The sequence below is a fragment of the Diabrotica undecimpunctata genome, chromosome 5 (genome assembly GCF_040954645.1).
Source record: "Diabrotica undecimpunctata isolate CICGRU chromosome 5, icDiaUnde3, whole genome shotgun sequence".
Taxonomy (NCBI): domain Eukaryota; kingdom Metazoa; phylum Arthropoda; class Insecta; order Coleoptera; family Chrysomelidae; genus Diabrotica; species Diabrotica undecimpunctata.
In genome coordinates this window covers 23910210-23935237 of record NC_092807.1, presented here as the reverse complement: position 1 = coordinate 23935237, position 25028 = coordinate 23910210, and the positions used below count along the sequence as shown (strand labels likewise).

General features: G+C 30.6%; 1 protein-coding gene across 43 annotated transcripts in view; it reads left to right on the top strand.

The window, feature by feature from the left end:
* Positions 1-25028, top strand: part of LOC140441182 (uncharacterized) — a 59586-nt gene that overhangs the window by 6168 nt on the left and 28390 nt on the right. For 30 of the 43 annotated variants that reach the window (XM_072531732.1, XM_072531712.1, XM_072531743.1 and 27 more), the window contains exons 3-4: positions 12624-12662; positions 17471-17509. The exons of 4 other annotated variants lie outside the window; for them this stretch is intronic. In XM_072531732.1, coding sequence (XP_072387833.1) covers positions 12624-12662; positions 17471-17509 — 78 coding nt within the window. The remainder of the gene's footprint in view (positions 1-12623; positions 12663-17470; positions 17510-25028) is intronic. 9 more of the 43 variants (XM_072531734.1, XM_072531720.1, XM_072531711.1 and 6 more) reach the window with 1 other exon arrangement.

Sequence of the window (25028 nt, the reverse complement as noted above, 5' to 3'; positions counted from 1 at the left end):
TAATCCAGATGAATTCGGCAACTTGGAAATAACGTTTCAACAAGATGGTGCTCCTGCACACCATTATGGTGCAGTTAGACGTTACCTAGATGAGGAATATCGTGGTAGATGGATTGGACGACGAGGTACAATAGAATGGCCAGCTCGGTTACCGGACCTCACACCATTACATTTTTTTCTGTGGGGATACTTGAAATCTAAAGTTTAAGGTACAGCAACCGATAATATTGGCATTTTGAAACAACGAATTGTTGAAGAATGTAGGGCAATTTCTCCTGACACATTTGAACGAGTACGGCAAGAGTTAGTCTAGAAATAGGTTGCATTACTGTCAGGAAGTAGATGGAGCACATTTTGAACACTTACTATAAGAACTGGTTGTTAAATATTTATCAATTAAATGAGAAGCTACAATTTTAGTATTTATTTAATTTATTCATCAAAATGAGCTTAAACTCAAACAAAATTATTATGACTGAATGGGTATTTTCAATACCTTTCAAACGAGGTATCACTTGCCATAAGGTCCCATTTAAAAGTATCTGTCACAGTGGCGCTGTAACGTCATCTGTCACTATTACGTCACCTGTTATGACTAGTTCAGAAGCCTACGTATGTGTATTACCTCCCTCCAAATTTCACTATTATAACAATAACCGTTCAAAAGATACGAGGGGGAAAACGGACTTTTGACTAGCACTGTATATATATATTTATATATATATATATATATATATATATATATATATATATATATATATATATATATATATATATATATATATATTAACGGATTGATTACGGCCGTCGCCGCTTTTCCTCCCCCCAATTTCCATCTTTTTCTGTCATGTGCAGATATGCAGTTTTAAGTCTCTTGCCACCCATTGAGTCATCACTATCGTTGCGCCAACTTCTCCGTATCTTTCTTTTTTCAGGAGGGATCCATTCCAGTACTCTTCTAGGCCATCTGTACTCTGGCATTCTTTTAACATGCCCGAACTAGATTAATTGTTTTCTTTCTATGTCATCATTGTCATCATTGATATTTTGCTCCATTTTCATTTCGTGTCTTATTTGTTCGTTTCTAACTCTCTCCAGATTCGATCTACCGCAGCTTTGTCTCAGATAATAAATTTTTGTCGTCATAGGTTTGTTTCTATTAGCTTTGGCTGCGTCCCATACTTCCGAACCGTAAAGTGTAATACTTTGGACTATACTACCGTAAATGTGTTTTTTTATTTTCTCGTCGAATTGTTTTTTGCCAGAGAAGAGAGTTTAAGGCACGGGTCGCTGCTCTGCCCTTGTTTATTCTTTCTCTGATTTCATCTGCGCTATTTCCCTTCTTGTTGAAAATGACCTCCAAATGCCGAAAACAGAAGTGAATGCTACTTATGCTAGCCGTCATTACTCTTACTCACTTTAACAGAGAATGTACCAAGTCCTAATCTATTATCCTTGTCGATGACCTCAAATTTCCAAACACATCCTATCATCCTTCTACCAACCCATAAAAGTCAGTGTGATAACGCAATGGTCAGGAACCAGAACTGGTCAGGACAGTCACAAGAAAATGTGAGGCCTTCAGTCTCCCCGAAGTCTCTTGAAACCAGGATATGAGAGCAGTCTCGAAGGTATAGAGACAAAGGTTACTAAGAGTCTCCGGAGTCGAACAGGCTACCTTTACAAACGACAACGGCAAATAATATGGTTTATGGCAACATATAACTCCAGAACGTTGATGGAGGACGAAAAATTTGTGGAACTTAAAAACGAGCTGAAGAATATAAAATGGGTTATGCTTTTATCCGAAGTTCGGCGAGAAGGTGAAGAATAAAAAGAATAAATAGTACTTTCGTCGGGAAACCTATTGCAATATAGAGGAGAGTCTTTCAGCGGTGGCGTCAGATTTATGGTAAATAAAAAATACAGAAAGAATTTACACAATTAATAGCAAAAATGATGAACAAGAGTTATATATCTTACCTACAAAGTAAACGAAAACTTCGATTAAAAAGTATCCATGTATACGTACCTACCAGTGCCCACAGCGACTAGGAAGTTGAATGATTCTACGATGACGTTAACACTATGATGCAAAAAGTAACCACCTACTATACTATACTGATGGGAGACCTAAAAGGCAAAATCATAAGTAGGATCATTCGGAGTTTGTGGTTGGACCTCACGAATATGGCAATAGAAACGAAAGGGGTCAAACTCTTATAGAATTTCTTCTGCAACACAGGCTATATGTCATAAACACTCATTTAAAAAAGCGCCCAAAGAAAGTAGACTTTCCATGAGGCAATAAACAAGTTAATTAAGCATTAAGCAAATGGCTTAAGCAAAAACCAAATTGACTTTATATCTACTAACAAACAAAACGCTGTTCAGGATAAGTCTGTATTAAATCAATTTTCAACCAGAAGTGACCATAAAATGTGTAGAGCGAAGATAGTCTTGAACGTAAAAAAGAAATGTGGCAACAAGGAGTGAAATGTCACATTCACTGCGATTACTAACACAAGGGCGTACCAGAAAGGAATAGAGAGTAACGTACAAAAAGACATGGCAAATGAAACTAATATTGAGCAGCTTAACAAATGTTAGTGGACGCCCTTAAGAAGGCACAGAAGAAGAGTCAAGCAAAAAATAAGGAAAAATAAATACACAAGAGTCATAACCCAAAAAAGAAGGTGAAATAAAAGATAAGCACACAATAAACATTGCAGAGCTAAGGAATATAAAAAAATCATTTTAAAAGCGGCTAAGAACAACGTTAGGAAGTTTAACACTAAAGAAATAGCTAATACCATACAACAAAACAAAAACCTAAAAGTTCTAAAACGGAAGCTAATACTATGGAACATTATATAGTCAAATGCTCACATTCCAGAGGTCCCAGCAATGCAAAATCAAGGATAAGAGGAATTTCCAGATAAAACCGAAGAGGAAATTAAATCAACGTAAAAACGTATAAAGAACAACAAAAAATCTAGAGAAGATGGCACTGTAAGTTAAATAATAAAACTAGGTGGTGAATGCGTCATAATAGCTATAAAAACTCTTTATAATGACTGCCCCATTGAAGGAGTTATACAAGAAAATAAAGTAGTGGCATTATGATAATATTGCACAAAAAAGGAGATGGAAAAGAAATTGAAAACCACAGACTTGTTAGCTTATTATCTTATTTATATAAGCTCTTTACGAGAATAATTACTAACATATTGTATTGATATTAATATTTGTAGACATACATTTCCTTTGGAGAAGGGTATTAGCAAAGCAAACACCATCATCTAAACTACTCACCGTTGTATTAGAGTGCTATGACGAAACAATAATTTCGAGTAGATCATGCCTGCCAACTTCTTCAAGACTTTTAGGACTCTTGGACACAATTTGGTCTTAAAATTAAATTTTCAAAAATACAATACATGACCAACCTTGCTCGCAGTGCATGTGACATTTTCACTCCTTATTACCATGTACATATATATATATATATATATATATATATATATATATATATATATATATATTGTTATGATGTGTTTTTTGTTTGAATGATGAGCAATGAGTATTTTTAATAATATAGGGTTTTTATCGCGGTTCTCAAAGAATTAGCTTGTAAGTACTTTTTTTAAATTATCTTTATTATAACTATTATGAAACACACATATATATCTAACCTAGTCAATGTAAATTTAAAATAAACTATCTTTAAACTGATATTCTTATAAAACTAATTAAATTCTATAGACAATCTAAAATTTAAACAAACTATCTTCAAAATTGAAATTGTTATGACACTAACTAAATTATATTAACAAAATTTTGTACCTTTCTTTCACTGAATGCCTAAATGAACTGTTTTCCACTATATATATTCTAATCACCACTGAATGTCTTCGTACTTCAGTTATCCTTGTTTTTTTTTTTTTAATTACTTTTTTCAATTATCAGCTTCTACCAATTTAAGATATATTTTTCTTCACCAGCATCTATACACCACCAACCAAACCAGCAAACAGCATTTATATTTATTCTTCTTTTCAATATACCAATATCCACTTATTATAAGTTGATTTATACTAATCTCCAACCATAATATAATTTAATTTCTTCCAATATACTTTTTTTATCTTCAATAATTATTTGTGTATAATTATAAATGTGCATTAAATTATATGCATAATTTTTAATCTTCATTTAACTCACTATATTAAACTATTGGACTATTTGTACTTGATTCACTGACTCTAACTAACTTTCATAATAAACTGCTTGACTTCTGACTAAAACCTTCTAAAAACTGCCAAAAACTCTTCTGACTGCACTATCTACAACTTTTCTGACTAAAAACTTTCAAAAACTGCCATCTTGAATCCAAATCACGGGTATTTATATCTTTTGGACATTCTAGAACCATCTCGTAAGAGATCATGTTCCAATTTGTTCTATTTCATACTTGTATGAATTTTCTGGAACAAACCATTTCGCAAACATGGCCATCTCCGGAGATCCAGAGAATTCCATTCTTTTCTATTAATAATTTTGTTTACATTTAGGCTTTTCAGATCAGAATATATAATTAAATTAGTAACTTAACATTCTAATTTAATAAAATACACATTTCAAACAATATATTATTATAACCCACTTTATATTCGTAAATATTTTTAAACGTCACTTCAGAGTATAAATATCTGTCAATCTCCGAGAGTATTTTTGGTTGCCTAAGCACATGGCTCACTTATATATATTTACAATATTAAAATACAACTTTTTACAATTATTATGCTAATTTATTAAAAATGCCCTCACATAAATATATTTTTATTAAATTCTCTAGTATATAACTTATTTAAAATAATCAAATACTTTTTTATATCTAATATTATGTAGTATATAACTTATAAATTATTTTCTATAAACCCTAATCGTATCAATACCCCAAAATAATATTTAAAATAAATAATTTACTTATTATTTTTTTAAATATTAATTTTCTCATACCTTATTAAATTTAATAAATCAATTTTTTTTATTTAAAATGTGTTAACAACATCCCTGTTCGCTGTCTATGTCAAAACAGAGAACAACGGAGCACAGTTCGGCTATTCTATGGTCAAACTGTCATGTCAAATGGAGCAATGGATGCGATATCAGAGAATAAAATATAACCTTAATTAAAAATATAATAGATATTGTGTTCTGTTTATTTATAGACAAAATCTAGGAATTGTTTCCATTCAAAAGGCTTTCATCCATATAAATTGGTAAGTTTTACACTTTTTATACAGACATTTACACAATCAATTCTGTATCTACCCCCAAATTATGATTTTTAGGGTACCAAACAATTTCCATATGTACACAATTCAACAAGTATGATGTCAAATTTATTTACAACAATGAAATCTACCATCTATTTAACAAATCAAGTCTATTGAATAAAATGGATATATCAGTAATCTGTTATAGTAACAGTAAGTATTTGTATATTAGTGTTAAAAGGTATAGAAAAAATTATTCAATCTCTTCATGATACTTAAAGATGTCATTGATATGAAACAGGCCTCTTAGTCTGTTCTCTGCATCTATTAACACATAACTATTTAGTCCATTCTGATTTTTAATTGTATATGGACCTTCAAACATTGGTTGTAATTTCTTACAACGGTTTTCTTTAACATTACTTTTTCTAAGTGAACGAATTAACACTAGGTCTCCTTTTTGAAATGTGATTGGTTTTTTTATATTTCGATTTTGTCTTCTGATATATTTTTCAGCTTTCCTCCTAATTCGGTTATTCACTTTCTGCATTACTTGTTCTAACATATCCTGATTATATTCACTAATCCACTTTCTGTTTCCTATATGGCCAAACATTAAATATTCTGGTACTTCCTCTGTATTCAAATTATTTGTATTATTTAAAAAATATTCTACTTGTGGTATATGTTGCTGCCAAGTTTCGTGTTGATTTTGACACAGTATCCTTAAATATTTTATAACTTCTTTAATATATCTTTCTGCAGGATTTGCCTGAGGATGTCTGATACTTGTAAAATGAATGTTGATTCCCTTTTTCTCACAAAATGTCCGAAATTTTTGGTTGTTAAAATATGTAGCATTATCTATTATGCAATTTCTAAATGGTCCTATTTCTTCGAAAAATTGATTAATATATAATTTTAATGTTTTAACATTTGTTCTAGAGCAGGGATATAGTTTAATAAATTTTGTATATAAATCAACTATCACTAGTATATGCTTTTTTTCTGTTGGACTGAGAACTAAATTTGAAATAAAATCCATGGAAACTGTATTTAGTTTTTCATATACAACATTAGATTTATATGTGTTCTGGTTTTTGAAATTCTTTTCTTTGTTTAGTTGACATATTGGGCATTGGGTAGTAATTTCCTTTGCTATACTTATGTCATTCTTTGCAAAATAATTGTCCCTAAATAGCATCCATAGCTTTCTTGAACCAATATGCATATAATTGTTATGTAAATTTTTCAATATTTTCTTTGCTAAAGTTCTAGTTATTACATATACTTCTATGCCATTTATTATTTTATAATATACTCCATCTTTCCTAAGGACTTTTTGTTTTTCACTCAAATTGATCTGATCTCTTATAATTTCTTCTTTAGAATATAATCCAGTACTTTCTACTAATTGATTTAATCCAATTTTTATTGTTCGCTGCCCTTTTTGTGGTGTATTTTCTAACCTTGATAAAGCATCTGCCACTATATTGGATTTTCCAGAAATGTATTTGATTTCAAAGCAGTATTCACTAAGTATTAGACTCCACCGATGTATTCTACTGTTTCCATATTTGTTATTTAATATAGATGTTAAAGCTTGGTGATCTGTTTCTATTGTAAATTCATTACCCAACAAATAAAATCTTAATTTTGTGACACAGTGTATTATACTTGCTAGTTCTAATTCTGAAACTGAGTAACCCTTTTCATGTGGCTTTGTAATTCTTGAAATGAATTGTATTGGGTATTCGACCCCATCATGTATTTGTAATAATACCCCTGATAATCTCTCTATTGATGCATCTGTTCTTAATATGAATGGCTGTGTGTAGTCAGGATAGTATATTTTCAAATTTGACAGAAAAATGTTTTTAATTTCTTGGAATGCTTGTTCTCTTCTCTGATCCCATCTCCATTTTACACCTTTTCTCAGTAGTTCAAGTAATGGAATTTCTTTTATACTTAGATCTGGTATCATCCTTTTATAATAATTAATTATTCCAATAAATCCTCTTAAAGTTCTTAAATTATGTGGTGTTTTATATTCCTGAATGACTTGTGTCCGTTCTGGATCCATTTCGATTCCCTTAGTGTTAAGTTTATAACCTAGATATATGACTTCTTTTTGAAAAAATGTACATTTTTCTTGATTTATTTTTAGTCCAACTTTGTCTAATCTATTTATTATAATTTTTAGGTGTTTCTCATGATCTTCAGCCGTTTTAGAAAAAATTAATATATCATCAATGTAGTGAATTACAAAATGTTCATATTGATCCAAAATATCATGAAGACATCTACATAGAGCACTGCAAGATGATTGAAGTCTAAATGGTACTACTTTGAATTGATATACTACTCCATCTATCTAAAATCCTGTATACTGTCTACTTTTTCTTTCTAGAGGTATTAACCAGAAACTATGCTGTAAATCGATTTTAGTGAAAAATGACATTCCTGTAATTCTTCCTAATATTCCATCTATACTCATTGGTGCTTCAAATTGCTTTTCAGTAATCTTGTTAATATTCCTTGCATCCAAACATAACCTGATTTCACCTGATCTTTTTCGTACTACTACTATGGGGTTAATAAAACGTGTGTCTGCCTTCTCAATGATCCCATCTTCTAACATATTATTAATTGTTTTGTTTACTTCTTCTCTGTATTTATATGGTATTGGGTATGATTTTGTTTTAAAATCTTTTTCTTCTTTAACTTTTATACTATGGATATAATTTTGTGCAATTCTATTTTCTTTATTGACAAGTCCCTTGTGTTGCTGCAATATGGAAATGACTATTGATTTATATTCTTCAGGGCAATTTAAAACTTTCATCATACCTTCTTCTTTACAAATCACATTATTCTTCAATATGTACTCATTATTCCTTGCTTCCAATTTTACGCACTCCGCCTCGTAGGCATCCATCTGCTTAAAATTTCCATTCCTTAAATATTCACTACCATTATTCTTTACATTCTTTTGGGATATTTCCCTATCATCAAAATACATTTCTTCTTCATAAACATCATTATTTTCTTTTAATAATATCCTATCAACTCTTATTCCTTCTTCTACCTCATCTTTCTGCATAAATTTAATTATTTGCCCTTCCAAAGTTACCATTTTTTCTTCAAAATCTATCTTTACTTTCTTCTTTTCCAATTCATCATTTCCCATTAATATATCAACACATAAATCCTTGACAATAAATCCTTGCATATTAATTTCTTTATTAAGAATATTAATTTTAAAATTGGCTAGTTTATCAATTTCACCCAACTTCTTATTATTTGCACCAATAATTTTAATTTTTGGAATCTTTATTATATCTGATAGTTTTAATGTATTAAAAATAAAATTCTCCGAGACTAATGTACTTTCTGAACCAGTATCTATCATAATTTTAATCATTTTATTTTTGGCCAAAGCATTTATATAAATTAAATTAATAGATTCAATAATTTTCTCTTCATCTAAAGAAATAAATTCAGAAGGTTTTTCATAATAGCAATGGCCTAACTTGTAATTCAGAAAGTTTACTGCACAAAATTTTGATTATTAGAATTGTCAGATTGTATCTGACCACTTGGATCTGATGTCCTATGTCTTTCCCTACTATGACTTCTACTCACATTTTCTTGCCTTGTACTATTTCGTTCCCTGTCTTCGCAGCTTCTATTCCTTCGAACACAATTTACCTGTCTGTTATAGTTAGGTCGCTCTGTATTTCTTCTATTGTTAAAATCTTGTCTATTATTATTAGTACTGTTATTAAAATGTTGTCTATTATAATTAGTATTATTATTAAAATTTTGTCTATTATAACTAGTATTATTATTAAAGTTCTGTCTATTTGGATTAGTGTTAGTATTATTAAAATTTTGTAAATTATCACCATACCTAGTATTATTGTTATATGATTGTCTATATTGTTGATTATCATTTTTATTATATTGAAAAGTATTGTTGTTTTTTCTGTTGTTATTATTACTTGTCATATTGCCTCTTTGTATTCTTTGAATAAAATTAATAAAACTATCTATTGTTTGAATATTTTGTACAGTTACTGTTTGGACAACATCAGCATCAAAATGTCTAGATACATTTAAGACTGTTTCATCCTCTCTAAGTGGTGGTTCTAAATATTTTGCAACTGTTATCAGTTTTAATGCATAATCTACCATATTTGATTTTAAATTGTGATTATACTTTCCAAAATATAGAATTTCTCTAAACTTTGCTTGCTCTAATTCACCCCAATAATAATTTAAAAATTTATTTTCAAATGTTTGAAAGTTATCTAAATCATTTTCAATACTAGCAAACCAAGTTGCTGCATTGTCATTTAATGTCATTCTAATATAATCTTTAATATCATTAATATTATTCACAAATCTTAATTTATGTTTTAAACTATTTATGTATACTCTAGGATGCAAATTTTTTATATTACCAGAGAATTTAATCCCAGTCTCATTTGTTAAATTTAAGTAAGGTCTCCCTATGTCTCTCATTTGTGAAATATCATCTATTCTCTGTTCCACATTTCTTATTTGATTACAATTTATTTGGATATTTTGTTGTATATCGTCTAATTTTTCTTCTGTGTTTCTCCTGTCTTCGTTAATTTTTACTTCTAAGTTACATTTCTGTAACTCTATTTTCTGTTCTATATCTATCTTATTATCTTGAATAATCCTCTTTACTTCTGTCCTCTCATTGTCTATCCTTTTCTTGTAGTCATTCCGTATACTTTTTATTTCATTTGCTACTTTTTTCTCTGCAGCTTCAAGTTTTTTATCCATTTGTTTTACAATTTTATTATTATTATCTTCTATTTTCTTTTCTAATTTTCTATAATTCTCTTCCAATTTCTGTTCCATTTTTTTCATGTCTTCTTTGACTTCTTTTGAATTCTCTTCCAATTTTTTCGTATTCTCTTCCATTTTCTGTTCCATTTTTTTCATGTCTTCTTTGATTTCTTTTGAATTCTCTTCCATTGTCTTGTTCATCTGCATCATTAATGACATCAAAGCTGCCATATTGACATTTTCCTCTCTTTCTGGATTCATTTCTGCAGTATCTTGTGGAACTTGAACTAAACTCTCCTCTTGTATAGGTTGTGTTTCTACTTCTACATCTTCTTCATTCTTTTTGCTTCTTGTACCTTTTTTTCCTTGAGACATTTTGAGACTTTACTTGTTCAAATATAATTAAAAATAAAATCTATAATTTTTTCTTTCTACTGATAATTAATTTACTTATATGAGAGCACTTATCTTCCCAAACTAATTCTTTTAAATAGAGAGCCACCGCGTTGGGTGCCAAATTGTTATGATGTGTTTTTTGTTTGAATGATGAGCAATGAGTATTTTTAATAATATAGGGTTTTTATCGCGGTTCTCAAAGAATTAGCTTGTAAGTACTTTTTTTAAATTATCTTTATTATAACTATTATGAAACACACATATATATCTAACCTAGTCAATGTAAATTTAAAATAAACTATCTTTAAACTGATATTCTTATAAAACTAATTAAATTCTATAGACAATCTAAAATTTAAACAAACTATCTTCAAAATTGAAATTGTTATGACACTAACTAAATTATATTAACAAAATTTTGTACCTTTCTTTCACTGAATGCCTAAATGAACTGTTTTCCACTATATATATTCTAATCACCACTGAATGTCTTCGTACTTCAGTTATCCTTGTTTTTTTTTTTTTAATTACTTTTTTCAATTATCAGCTTCTACCAATTTAAGATATATTTTTCTTCACCAGCATCTATACACCACCAACCAAACCAGCAAACAGCATTTATATTTATTCTTCTTTTCAATATACCAATATCCACTTATTATAAGTTGATTTATACTAATCTCCAACCATAATATAATTTAATTTCTTCCAATATACTTTTTTTATCTTCAATAATTATTTGTGTATAATTATAAATGTGCATTAAATTATATGCATAATTTTTAATCTTCATTTAACTCACTATATTAAACTATTGGACTATTTGTACTTGATTCACTGACTCTAACTAACTTTCATAATAAACTGCTTGACTTCTGACTAAAACCTTCTAAAAACTGCCAAAAACTCTTCTGACTGCACTATCTACAACTTTTCTGACTAAAAACTTTCAAAAACTGCCATCTTGAATCCAAATCACGGGTATTTATATCTTTTGGACATTCTAGAACCATCTCGTAAGAGATCATGTTCCAATTTGTTCTATTTCATACTTGTATGAATTTTCTGGAACAAACCATTTCGCAAACATGGCCATCTCCGGAGATCCAGAGAATTCCATTCTTTTCTATTAATAATTTTGTTTACATTTAGGCTTTTCAGATCAGAATATATAATTAAATTAGTAACTTAACATTCTAATTTAATAAAATACACATTTCAAACAATATATTATTATAACCCACTTTATATTCGTAAATATTTTTAAACGTCACTTCAGAGTATAAATATCTGTCAATCTCCGAGAGTATTTTTGGTTGCCTAAGCACATGGCTCACTTATATATATTTACAATATTAAAATACAACTTTTTACAATTATTATGCTAATTTATTAAAAATGCCCTCACATAAATATATTTTTATTAAATTCTCTAGTATATAACTTATTTAAAATAATCAAATACTTTTTTATATCTAATATTATGTAGTATATAACTTATAAATTATTTTCTATAAACCCTAATCGTATCATATATATATATATATATATATATATATATATATATATATATATATATATATATATATATATATATATATATATATATACTGTGTGTCAGGCAAATGGAATAAATTAGCTAATAAATAAATGAGAAAGTATTCGAAAAAACGGTCGAACACAGCGATTAGTGGCAAATAGATAATTTTATACATTTTTACTTAATTAATTGAGCAAATCAAAAACACAACTTAATTGTTCTCAGGATGAAAAATCTGTTTATATTAACCTATGTTGTGTGGGTCCAAAGATTTCCTAGTTGTCCTTTATCGGGATAGAGAAAAAAGAATAATAATAAAAATAGTATGTTACAAAAAAATTGGAATTCTTTATTTTATTTAAAGAAGAATCAAACAATTATAAAATTTTGCAGTTATCTTATCAATCAGCGTATATGTATGTATATGTATATATATATATATATGTATATATATATATATATATATATATATATATATATATATGTATATACATATATATATATATATATATATATATATATATATATATATATATATGTATATATATATATATATTTATACTTTTATTTTAAATTTTCAGCTAATAATACGACCACCATCGAACCTGAACCCGAGCCATGTAAATTAAAAATTTTATTTTGTGCTTTTTGAAAATATCTATATATATATATATATATATATATATATATATATATATATATATAGCATAAACAGATATATATATATATATATATATACAAATAAAGTATAAATATGTATATATATATATATATATATATATATATATATATATATATATATATATATATATATATATATATATATATATATATATATATATATATATATATATATATATATATATATATATATATATATATATATATATATATATATATATATATATATATATATATATATATATATATATATATATATATATATATATATATATATATATATATATATATATATATATATATGGTTTCAGTTGTTTTCCGGGTTTGACTCCGCGTTTTCCACGTATTTGGGAGTCTTTGGGCATCATCTCTGGTGTTTAAATTTTTCGGATGTTTTTCGATCTCTATGGCTTCTCTGATTACACGTTTGGCCTTATTTTCGATGTTGGCTAGCATTGTTGTTCCATTTAAGTCTATTTTATGTCCTGTGTTTATGACATGTTGTGCTAGGGATGAAGTTTTTTCTTTTCTTTCGATGGCGTTTCGATGTTCTTCGCGTCTAACCTGTATCCTTCGATTTGTTTGTCCGATGTACGATTTATCGCAGTCTTCACACGGGATCCTGTATACGCCTTGATTTTCTAATGCAACTTTTGTTTTTGCTGATGGTAATATGGTTGCTATTTTTCTGTCGGTGTTAAAAATAGTTTCTATTTTGTTTTTTCTTAGAACTCTGCTGATTTTGTCTGTCGTACCCTTTATATAGGGCAGGATAGTTTTACCGACTGGTTTTTCTTCTTTTTCTGGATCTTTGCTGTTGTTTCGGGATTTATGTGCTTTTTCAATCATGAACATGGAGAAACCATTTTTTCTTAGACTTGTTTTGACTTTGTGCATTTCTTCATTCTTATGGTCCTCATCTGCCAGTTTCTCAGATCTTGTTATTAAGGTTTTTATTACCGAATTTAATTGTGCAGGATGATGGTGTGAGTCTGCGTGTAAGTACCTGTCAGTATGGGTTGGTTTTCGGTATACTGTATGTCCTATGCTTCCATCTTCTTTCTTAATAACTAACACATCTAGGAATGGAAGTTGTTGGTTATTCTCCCGTTCCATGGTAAACTGTATTTTTGGATGGATATTGTTAATGTGTTGTAGAAATTTATTAAGTTTCTCTTCTCCGTGCGTCCAGATAATAAATGTGTCGTCAACATACCTAAGCCACAGTTTGGGTTTATGCTCTGCTGTTTCTATTGCTTTTGATTCCATATCTTGCATAAAAAGGTTGGCTATTACGGGGGACAGTGGTGAACCCATCGGTGCTCCTTCGACTTGTTTGTACCTCTGGTCCTTGTAGATGAAGTAGGTGTTGTTTAAGCAATGCCTCGTTAAGTTTAGTGTATCCTGTGGTATTGGATATTTTCTATGTATAATTTCTAATGTTTCTTCTACTGGGACATTGGTGAATAATGAGATTACATCAAAGCTCACTAATAAGTGTTCAGGTTCCAGAATAACGTCCTTGATACGGTCGATAAAGTGGCTTGCGTTCTTGACGTAAGAATCCGCTTCCTCCGCATATGGTTGTAGCTGGTCAGCCAGAAATTTTGCCAGTGATTGTATCGGTGATCCAATAGAGCTGACTATTGGTCGTAATGGTAGCTCTGCCTTATGTACTTTAGGTAAACCGTACAGTTTTGGACATCTTGACGACTTTTCTCGTGGAATAAGCTGGAACTGTTGTTCTTTCTTGATGTTTGACGCTTGTATTTTGGCTTTCGTTGTTTTCTCCAGATACGTTGTTGGGTCTGTTGCGATTTTTTGATATGCACTATCGTTTAGAATGTTTTTTATTTTTGTGTCGTAGTCTTCAATGTTCATTATGACAGTAGCGTTACCCTTGTCAGCTGGAAGAACGATAATGTCTTTGTTTTGTTGTATATTCTTCAAGGCTTTCTTTTCTTCGTAAGTTAGATTCTTTTTCGGAGGCTTGGCTGTTCTTAATATTTGTGATACGTCTTGTCTAATAATCTCGGCTGTTTCTGATGGTAATTTAGTGATAGTCGTTTCCACTTCGCTAATGATGTTTTCGATGGGAATACGTGTCGGTGCAATAGCAAAATTAAACCCTTTGGAAAGGACACTATTTGTAGCTTCATCCAAAGTAAGATTTGAGAAATTGTAGACTAAATTATTGGATTCTGTTGTTGGTAGTTCCTTATTCTTTGGTCGTTGTTGTAGTATCAATTTCTCAAACTTTTTGATTTGTTTTTTCTTGGTGAGATCAGCATCTGTCTCCGATCGAAAGTTTGTGAGTTTGTCGAAGATGTTCCACATAATCGGATGTACTTTGTTACTTAGTGTGAGATATAGCTTTAGCAACTCTGAATTTACTTTATCGATGTCTCGTCTGGAATCTTGAATTGCTTCTCTAGTAAGTACTAGAATAAGGAACTACCAACAACAGAATCCAATAATTTAGTCTACAATTTCTCAAATCTTACTTTGGATGAAGCTACAAATAGTGTCCTTTCCAAAGGGTTTAATTTTGCTATTGCACCGACACGTATTCCCATCGAAAACATCATTAGCGAAGTGGAAACGACTATCACTAAATTACCATCAGAAACAGCCGAGATTATTAGACAAGACGTATCACAAATATTAAGAACAGCCAAGCCTCCGAAAAAGAATCTAACTTACGAAGAAAAGAAAGCCTTGAAGAATATACAACAAAACAAAGACATTATCGTTCTTCCAGCTGACAAGGGTAACGCTACTGTCATAATGAACATTGAAGACTACGACACAAAAATAAAAAACATTCTAAACGATAGTGCATATCAAAAAATCGCAACAGACCCAACAACGTATCTGGAGAAAACAACGAAAGCCAAAATACAAGCGTCAAACATCAAGAAAGAACAACAGTTCCAGCTTATTCCACGAGAAAAGTCGTCAAGATGTCCAAAACTGTACGGTTTACCTAAAGTACATAAGGCAGAGCTACCATTACGACCAATAGTCAGCTCTATTGGATCACCGATACAATCACTGGCAAAATTTCTGGCTGACCAGCTACAACCATATGCGGAGGAAGCGGATTCTTACGTCAAGAACGCAAGCCACTTTATCGACCGTATCAAGGACGTTATTCTGGAACCTGAACACTTATTAGTGAGCTTTGATGTAATCTCATTATTCACCAATGTCCCAGTAGAAGAAACATTAGAAATTATACATAGAAAATATCCAATACCACAGGATACACTAAACTTAACGAGGCATTGCTTAAACAACACCTACTTCATCTACAAGGACCAGAGGTACAAACAAGTCGAAGGAGCACCGATGGGTTCACCACTGTCCCCCGTAATAGCCAACCTTTTTATGCAAGATATGGAATCAAAAGCAATAGAAACAGCAGAGCATAAACCCAAACTGTGGCTTAGGTATGTTGACGACACATTTATTATCTGGACGCACGGAGAAGAGAAACTTAATAAATTTCTACAACACATTAACAATATCCATCCAAAAATACAGTTTACCATGGAACGGGAGAATAACCAACAACTTCCATTCCTAGATGTGTTAGTTATTAAGAAAGAAGATGGAAGCATAGGACATACAGTATACCGAAAACCAACCCATACTGACAGGTACTTACACGCAGACTCACACCATCATCCTGCACAATTAAATTCGGTAATAAAAACCTTAATAACAAGATCTGAGAAACTGGCAGATGAGGACCATAAGAATGAAGAAATGCACAAAGTCAAAACAAGTCTAAGAAAAAATGGTTTCTCCATGTTCATGATTGAAAAAGCACATAAATCCCGAAACAACAGCAAAGATCCAGAAAAAGAAGAAAAACCAGTCGGTAAAACTATCCTGCCCTATATAAAGGGTACGACAGACAAAATCAGCAGAGTTCTAAGAAAAAACAAAATAGAAACTATTTTTAACACCGACAGAAAAATAGCAACCATATTACCATCAGCAAAAACAAAAGTTGCATTAGAAAATCAAGGCGTATACAGGATCCCGTGTGAAGACTGCGATAAATCGTACATCGGACAAACAAATCGAAGGATACAGGTTAGACGCGAAGAACATCGAAACGCCATCGAAAGAAAAGAAAAAACTTCATCCCTAGCACAACATGTCATAAACACAGGACATAAAATAGACTTAAATGGAACAACAATGCTAGCCAACATCGAAAATAAGGCCAAACGTGTAATCAGAGAAGCCATAGAGATCGAAAAACATCCGAAAAATTTAAACACCAGAGATGATGCCCAAAGACTCCCAAATACGTGGAAAACAATTCTGCAGAAAAACGTAAAAATTAAAATAGCGAAGAAGACCACGCCCACTCTGCGCACAGGACCAATGACAAGAAGCGCAACAAGATATTTAAACTCAGCGTGCAGCGACCGAGAAATCAGTTCGCCTGTAACATCAAGACGAAGCAGAATCTGACTTGACAATGGCAAGTGTGACCTTGCCGAAACGTCGTCAAAACAATGGTTTTTCTAAAAACCAAAAATATTTAACGCGGAGTCAAACCCGGAAAACAACTGAAACCACATATAGCTCCCGCAGAAATTTCAAATTCAATATATATATATATATATATATATATATATATATATATATATATATATATATATATATATATATATATATATATATATATATATATATATATATATATACTTTTATTTTAAATTTTCAGCTAATAATACGACCACCATCGAACCTGAACCCGAGCCATGTAAGTTAAAAATTTTATTTTGTGCTTTTGAAAATATCTATATATATATATATATATATATATATATATATATATATATATATATATATATATATATATATATATATATATATATATATCTACGGCATAAAGTGGACTCCGCCCATGTTAAAATTCAGGTTCAATCGAGCTCCGTGGTCAAGTAGGTACCGATATACGGAGCTCACTTGACCATTCCATAATATTGGTTCTGTCGATTCATCAACATGTAGAGTTTAATAATTTATAAAAATTTTTTGGAGCCTGTAAATACCCCTGTATCATAAATGTATATCGGTTAGTTCACGTGTATATATTATAGGGGTCGTTGAGATCTTCTTCAATGTATAATTGAACCATAGGTTTATCGGTTTAAGTAAGCTCTGAGAGTTTGGCAACTGTGCGATTATACCTTATATTTTCAACATATATCCCGAGCGGTTCATATGGGCTCCTTATTTTTATCTACTGTTCGTAGACAGTGTAATGTCATACGCATTACACTGAGTAACAAAGGATATCTTATTACATGGTATAACTACGTACTAAGAGGTAACTGGTTCTTTAAAAACAGGTATATAGATACAAAAGGATTTGGGCTTATTATTTAATGGAATGTTCGCTTGCATAGGAAATTTTATTTTTTCTGCATTTTTAAAAATGTCGTTTTTTTATTTAATATAATTTTATTAGTTAAATGCCGAACTCAATGTTTTTTTTTAATTACAGAAATTTCGTAATATATTTTGTTTACGTGAGTATGTCTTTGTACGTTTTATGTAAGCATTCGATTAATAAAAACTACTTTTATTTCATCCAATCTTCTGCGATATCTTGTATAAAGCTTTTTTATTATTTTAGTTCTGGTTTTATTTGTGTACTATATATGATATCTCGATAAAAGGTTATCTCAAAATAAATATGGTTAAGAGCTACAATAGATATTTTTGTGTTAAAATGGGTAGTACTACACAAAACTGAAAAAAAAAGAAAGAATTTGTCTAACAAGGTATATTCGGCAGCAGATGCATATAGTGCAAGCGTCTATGTTTTAAGGGCGGAAGGACGCGCACCTCATTTTTAGCTGACAAGCATGCGAAAAATATTATTTCTGGTCCTCAATTTACCTTTTTGTTTTAAACAATGATCTGTGACTGACCCCGTGCGATACAAATTATTTTCAAGGAATTTATAGTCTTCTTCAAGGAAGTCTACGTTCAACAATTTCATGACATTATTGGATGTTCAGTTTTGTGAAAGCGTCTATGTTAGGGAGATTAATGGAGCACACACGAGTTGTTCAGGGATTTTGGCTGAAAATTGATTCATAGTTTATTTTTATTGTGTAATAATAGGTGTATCGTCTACATAATAGAAGTTCTAGTATCTACTGATATGGATCGTTCGTTTGTGTAAATGTTATACAGTGTAGGGGCCTTTATGCTACCCCAAGCGAGACCGTTCTTCATCTGCTATTCTTATCATTGAGTGATACAAAAAATATTCTATTGTGTAGGCATACGCAGACAATATAAGTGAGTTTGTTATCTAAAGGGATATCATATAGTTTTTGAAGAAATATTTTGTAATTTAAGGTGTCGTAAGAGGCATTTAGATTGAAAAATACCACCCCTGATACCCGATATTTTTCGTACCCGTCTTTGATTTAGTATTTGTGATGTACGTGATCTTCCCTGTCTACAGCCACTTTTGTCTTTTAATTTAAGTTTTTCTTCTAATATCGGTGATATCATATTAACGATATTGTGCAAAAGTATTTTGAATAGCTGACAAAATAAAGATATTAGCCGATAGTTTTTGTGGTCGTTGGAGTGTTTACCAGGCTTAAGTAAGGTAACAACTTTGGCTTGTCTCTATTTTTTGGGTATCTCCTAATTTGAATACAGTTGTTCATCATCTGGATAAGTCATTGTAGTGTTTTTGGTCCAGATTGCGTAATAAGCTTTGTGCTCAGATCCTTAAGGTCGGTAGTTGTGTTATTTTTCATTAAATATGTAGATGGTGGATCCAAGCTCCACATCATTAAAAGGTTCTCTCAGCTGACTGGTTTTGTCCTTTCTTACTTTCCGACAGAAATAGTATGTCTATATCTATAATGTGGTTTTCAGCTATCAGCTATATACCAAATACCCTAGGTTAGTCCCTATATGTGTTTCCTGTACTAGAAATTAGTCAGATTCGTGTTAACTCATATGTCTGATAAATTTAAGTAAAGTAAAGTTTATTGATTTTTAGATATACCCTTAACAGTTATAGACATATGTTATTAGAATAGTTGGTCCTAAAAAGAACCAATTTGACAAAATCATATTAAAGGGGTGACTGAAGAATTAGCCAATTAATTAATTAATCATTACCCGGGGTATGACCGATTGCGGTGGTCTTATTAGTACTCCAATCTTCCTAAAGGCTCGTTCTTTAAACCCCATAAGTAATACGTAATCTTTTTATTAAAAATTTAAATTTTACATGCCGTGTATTACTTTTTGACGATATGTCGAATCAGATTTGTATAGTAATCATTTTAGGTTCTAAAGAGCCTCTTTGTGGAAAATAAATAAGTTTGTTGGCGCCACTGTTCAGATGATGGGTTTATCACAGATGTCAAAGTTTACATTTTAATTCAATGTTCTATTTACGTATCTTCAATATTAAAAAAGTAGGAAAAGACATGTTTATGCTTTTATTTTTTTAAATCTATTTTGTTTTCTTTTTAGAGTTCCGTCTTTTTTGAACGACCTAAGTTCTTTTTTCAATTGGGCACTTGTCCAAGGCTATGACAAATACTCTCTCCTCTGCTATTCTACATTAATATGACATTCATTATTTTCTCTAAACACTTTGTCCTCTGCTGTTCTACATTAATATGACTGATTTATTTTATCTTTCTTGCAGCTATTTTAATGTTTATCCTGTGTATCTTCTTCTTCTTCTTCTTTTTCTTTTTATATAGACATAACTCTGTCTGTTTTTCATTGTGCTTCCAGTAAGTTGCCTTTCCATCGTTTTCGTGGTCTTCCTACTGATCGTCTTCCTATGGGTTAACCGTCTCTTGCCGTCTTTATTGTTTTATTTGTTGTCATTCGGCTTATATGATCGTTCCGTTCTACTCTTCTATTTCTTAACCAGTTCTTGATGTTCTTCACCTTGCATCTACGTCGTATATTTGTACTTCTAGCTCTGTCCCATAGTGTCTTATCATCAATTTTTCTAAGTGCTTTCATCTCTGCTGTTTCACATCGTTTTTGTCCTCTCTGTATCAGGTCTTGTTTCTGCCGCGTATGTCATTATTGGTCTGATGACTGTTTTGTAAATTATGCCTTTCGTTTCTTTTCCGATATCTTTATTTCTTCATAATGTTTCATTTAGGCAGCCTGTGGCTCTGTTTGCTCTATTCACTGGATCTTTCACTTCAGTTTCGAGCTTTCCCTAGCTAGATAATGTGATGCCTAGATATTTAAGCTCCAACCCTTGTTCTATTATCTGACCTTTTAGCTCCAATTAACATCTTAGTAAATTTGCGGTAGTAACCATGCATTTTGTCTCTTTTGGGGAAATTAACATGTTAAATTTTCTGGCGGTTGTATGAAATTGAAGCAGCGTACGTTGTAAATCATCGTCACTTTGAAAGAGTAGTATTGCGTCGTCTTCACAACAGATTAATATTATATTATATATTATTTGTTTTTCTTCCATTTGGTATCCTTTTTTAGTTCTTACTTTTTTATTATTTCATCCATAATCAGGTTGAATAATAGGGGACTCAGGGAATATTCCTGTCTCAACCCATTGTCAGCTTCAATAGGGTCGGTTAGTTCTTCTTTTACTTTTACTTTGATTGTGTTTTTTTGGTATAAATTCTCGATCGTTTTGATTTTTCCTAGAGGTATCTCTCTTGCGTACAATAAGTGGATAACGTTTTTTAATTTGTGTATCATCTGTATATTAGTATTTCTTCTGCGTATTAAAAGTTAAATTTTGGTTATTATTTCTTAAGATTCTCTTAACGTGTTTATTAATTGTCTTGTTTCATGTGTATCAAGATATGTGTATCATGATACATTGTAATGCATATTTCATTTAATGTAATTATAGTGCTCTTTGCGTTTGCCAATTACTATCTCACTTCCTCAGTGATAGGTCTTTTTTTCCTCATCAATAACCTTATCCTCGCGCGATATAGCTATTTTAACCCTCTATAGCCCCGTGTGTACTCAAGGCAACAAAGGAGTTTTTAATGCAGAAAACTTTTTTAAAACAATTTCCGACTCTAAGATGCCCTCTGTTAATTTCAGGCAACATTTGGTTATACATTTTAATACACTCTATGAACCTATGACGAAACCTATATGGAAATGTTTAACAGTATGTCAAATGGACATGGCTGCCTTATTAGTTTGTATTTTCGATAGTGATTTATTGTTATAAATTGTGTACAATTTATATAAAAATATATACCGAGGCATTATATCAGCATTTATATATTGATTACCGTTAAAATTTGTTTATTTTATTGTGTTGTTTCAGTACTGTGATAAAAACAGGTATGTTACTTTGAATCCACACTGGACCATATTATTTTAAATTATTTTTTAGGATGGATACAAAAACGTTCTACGGGAAAAGCAGTAAATATCCGAGGAATCCAAAGACTCTGACTTTGACAGTGATAATAAGAGAGTGATAATGAATTTTCCATAGGTACTCAGATATCAATCGATCCAGGATCAAATAAAATGGAAAATGAAGATGATTTGTACGAAGCAAATTTAGACCAGCTCAAATAGTTGACACTATATCTAGGAATCGCTGAGAAGAAATAGAAACTAAAATTCATTTCAATAATAACGAAAATATGCTCAACAATAATGATAAGTTATACAAAATTAGACCATTCATCAACGGTCCATTTCAAAATTTTCAGAGTATTCCTAGGAGTGAAAAATTGTGTATTGATGAACAAATGATACCATTCAAAGGGGCACATTCTTTAAAACAATATATGAAGAATAAACCCAAAAAATGGGGATACAAGGCATTTGTTTTGCGTGATAGCAATGGTATTGTTTATAACTGGGAATTATATACAGGAACTGTTGAACATTCTCTTCATTAACTAATGTAGACACCAGCGGTAATGTAGTAATAAGATTGTGTGAGATAGTCGAACCAAACAAATACTATAAAGTATATTTTGACAACTGGTTTAATAGCATTCAGTTGCAGAATGAAATGGAAAAACGTGGACTGCAATGAAAGAAACAGGGTAGAGGTACTGTAGAAGAAAAGCACGCTACAGCAGATGGCATAAGACAACAGCATTAAAGTGGTACGATAATAAACCGGTTCATTTGCTTAGTACATTTGTTGGTTCTGAGCCTACTTCGTTAGTCAAGAGGTGGGATAAGAAACAAAAATCAAGAATTATTGTATGCTGTCCAAATTCAGTGCAATTTTATAATAAATTTATGAGAGGTGTCGATCTTATGGATTCACTAATTGCTCTTTACCGAACAGACATAAAATCTAAAAAGTGGTATCTAAAAATATTTTTTCACCTTCTGGATTTAGCTGTTGTTAACAGCTGGTTGTTGTATCGTCGTGGTTGCGATTACTTTGAAAGAAAAATCAGTTGCCTTTGTTACAGTTTAAGTCCCACTTATGTAGCGTACTGTTAGCAAGAACTGACCAGATCAAAAACAAAGGACGTCCCAGGCTCAGTGAAATTGAGAACGAAATTGTAAAAAAAACGGAAGAGAGGACCTACTGCTATTGTACCACCGAAGGAAGTTAGGCTTGACCAAACCTTCGACTGGCCCGTATTTTCAAAAAAAGGGAAGATGCAAAAAACCAGGATGCTGTAATACTTCCAAAGTAATGTGCGATAAATGTAAAGTTGCTTTATCTTTTACAACTACAAATATTTGTTTTTTTGATTGGCATAATAAATAAGTATATAACTTAATTCGTTAGTTTTTGCTGCCCACAGTTGCCTGAAGGCAATACTCCCAAAACTCTCCCCAAACAAAATTTAAAAAATCTAAAAAAAATACTAGTTGTAAATGGATGGATATTTGAGCACATATACAAATTAAAACATTTTCTCTTAAGTTTACAAAAAAAGTCGGGCAATAGAGGGCTAAGATATTTATATTTCACTATATGCTCTATCATTTGTTTTCATTTCAAATTAGCACCTATGACGAAATTTATAATATCTAAGATCTAGTGCTTTCATATGAAACTGGAATAAAACACTTGGTAGATAATATTTATTCGTTTTGAGTACACTTTTTTTAGAACCTAGTATATAAAAGAATAAATATTTGTCTGTTCAGTGTTTTCCAAGTCTGTAAAACATAAACAGGCTTAAATATTAGATTATACATTTATTAAGAATGTTCAATTTCTAAATTGAAGATTTTATATTTAAAAATATGAATAGGTTTTTACATTTTATTTGACGTTTTAATCTTTTAATCGGAGTTCATTTTTCGAAAAACTATAAAATTGTGAGAACAAATTGCTATGTAAAAGTACAAGGCACTATTCTCATGCTGTGAGCTTTGCTGCTCTGTTACTTTTATAACGCTTAAACTATTTTTAATTTATTGTCAATGTTTTTGAGGCGGGTTTCCTTAAATGACCATTTTTAAGGTTAGTACGTTTGATTAAATGAAATTGACATTAATTTGATAGTTTCCATTTTATTAGTACTGATGGTATATGACTAGCATCTATTGGTTCTATATATCAATTTGAACGTGGAAGTAAGAGCACTCTCTTGTTAGTAATTTCAGTGTAAATTGTGACGAAACCAGAAATAACCCATAATATTCTCCCCGTGTGATCTTAGTATTTCCGTTGATTGAATAGTATAGGGTATCCAATATTTTAATCAACGGTATGTCAGAGTTTTATTAATTTTTATTTATATTTGCAAAATAAGAAAGAAAGTTCAGTACAGGCAGTTAAACAGATGATCTGTCAATTTAGAAGTAAGAGCAAGTAACAAAACTGTCGACTTATTTTCAAATGTACTGCAAAGTTATTTAAAAAATGTGACCGAATTAGCGTAACACCTGTTTTGAAAACTAAATATTATGAGACGAATTGGGGATATTATATTACACAAACTAAACCGCTTGCCTACAAAAAATATCATGAAAATACGATACGGTGAGAAAGACTAATGACTTTACAGCTAATTGCCACATAAGTATCAATGTAACTATAGCTCACAAAATGGGTTCAATTACATTGCAATTTTTAAATTTTTCATGATAAAATAAAGTGATTGATTGTAGTTTTGAGTTGTTTTTTTATTTTTGTATTCCTATCATCTGATATTGTAATATCAACAACATTTTTCATAATATATTCTAAAATAACGAAATTACTAATAACGAACAAAAGTTTTATTAATTTCTTGTTAATATAATTATGTAGAAATTTAGAGATTTATCTTGTTCTTACTATA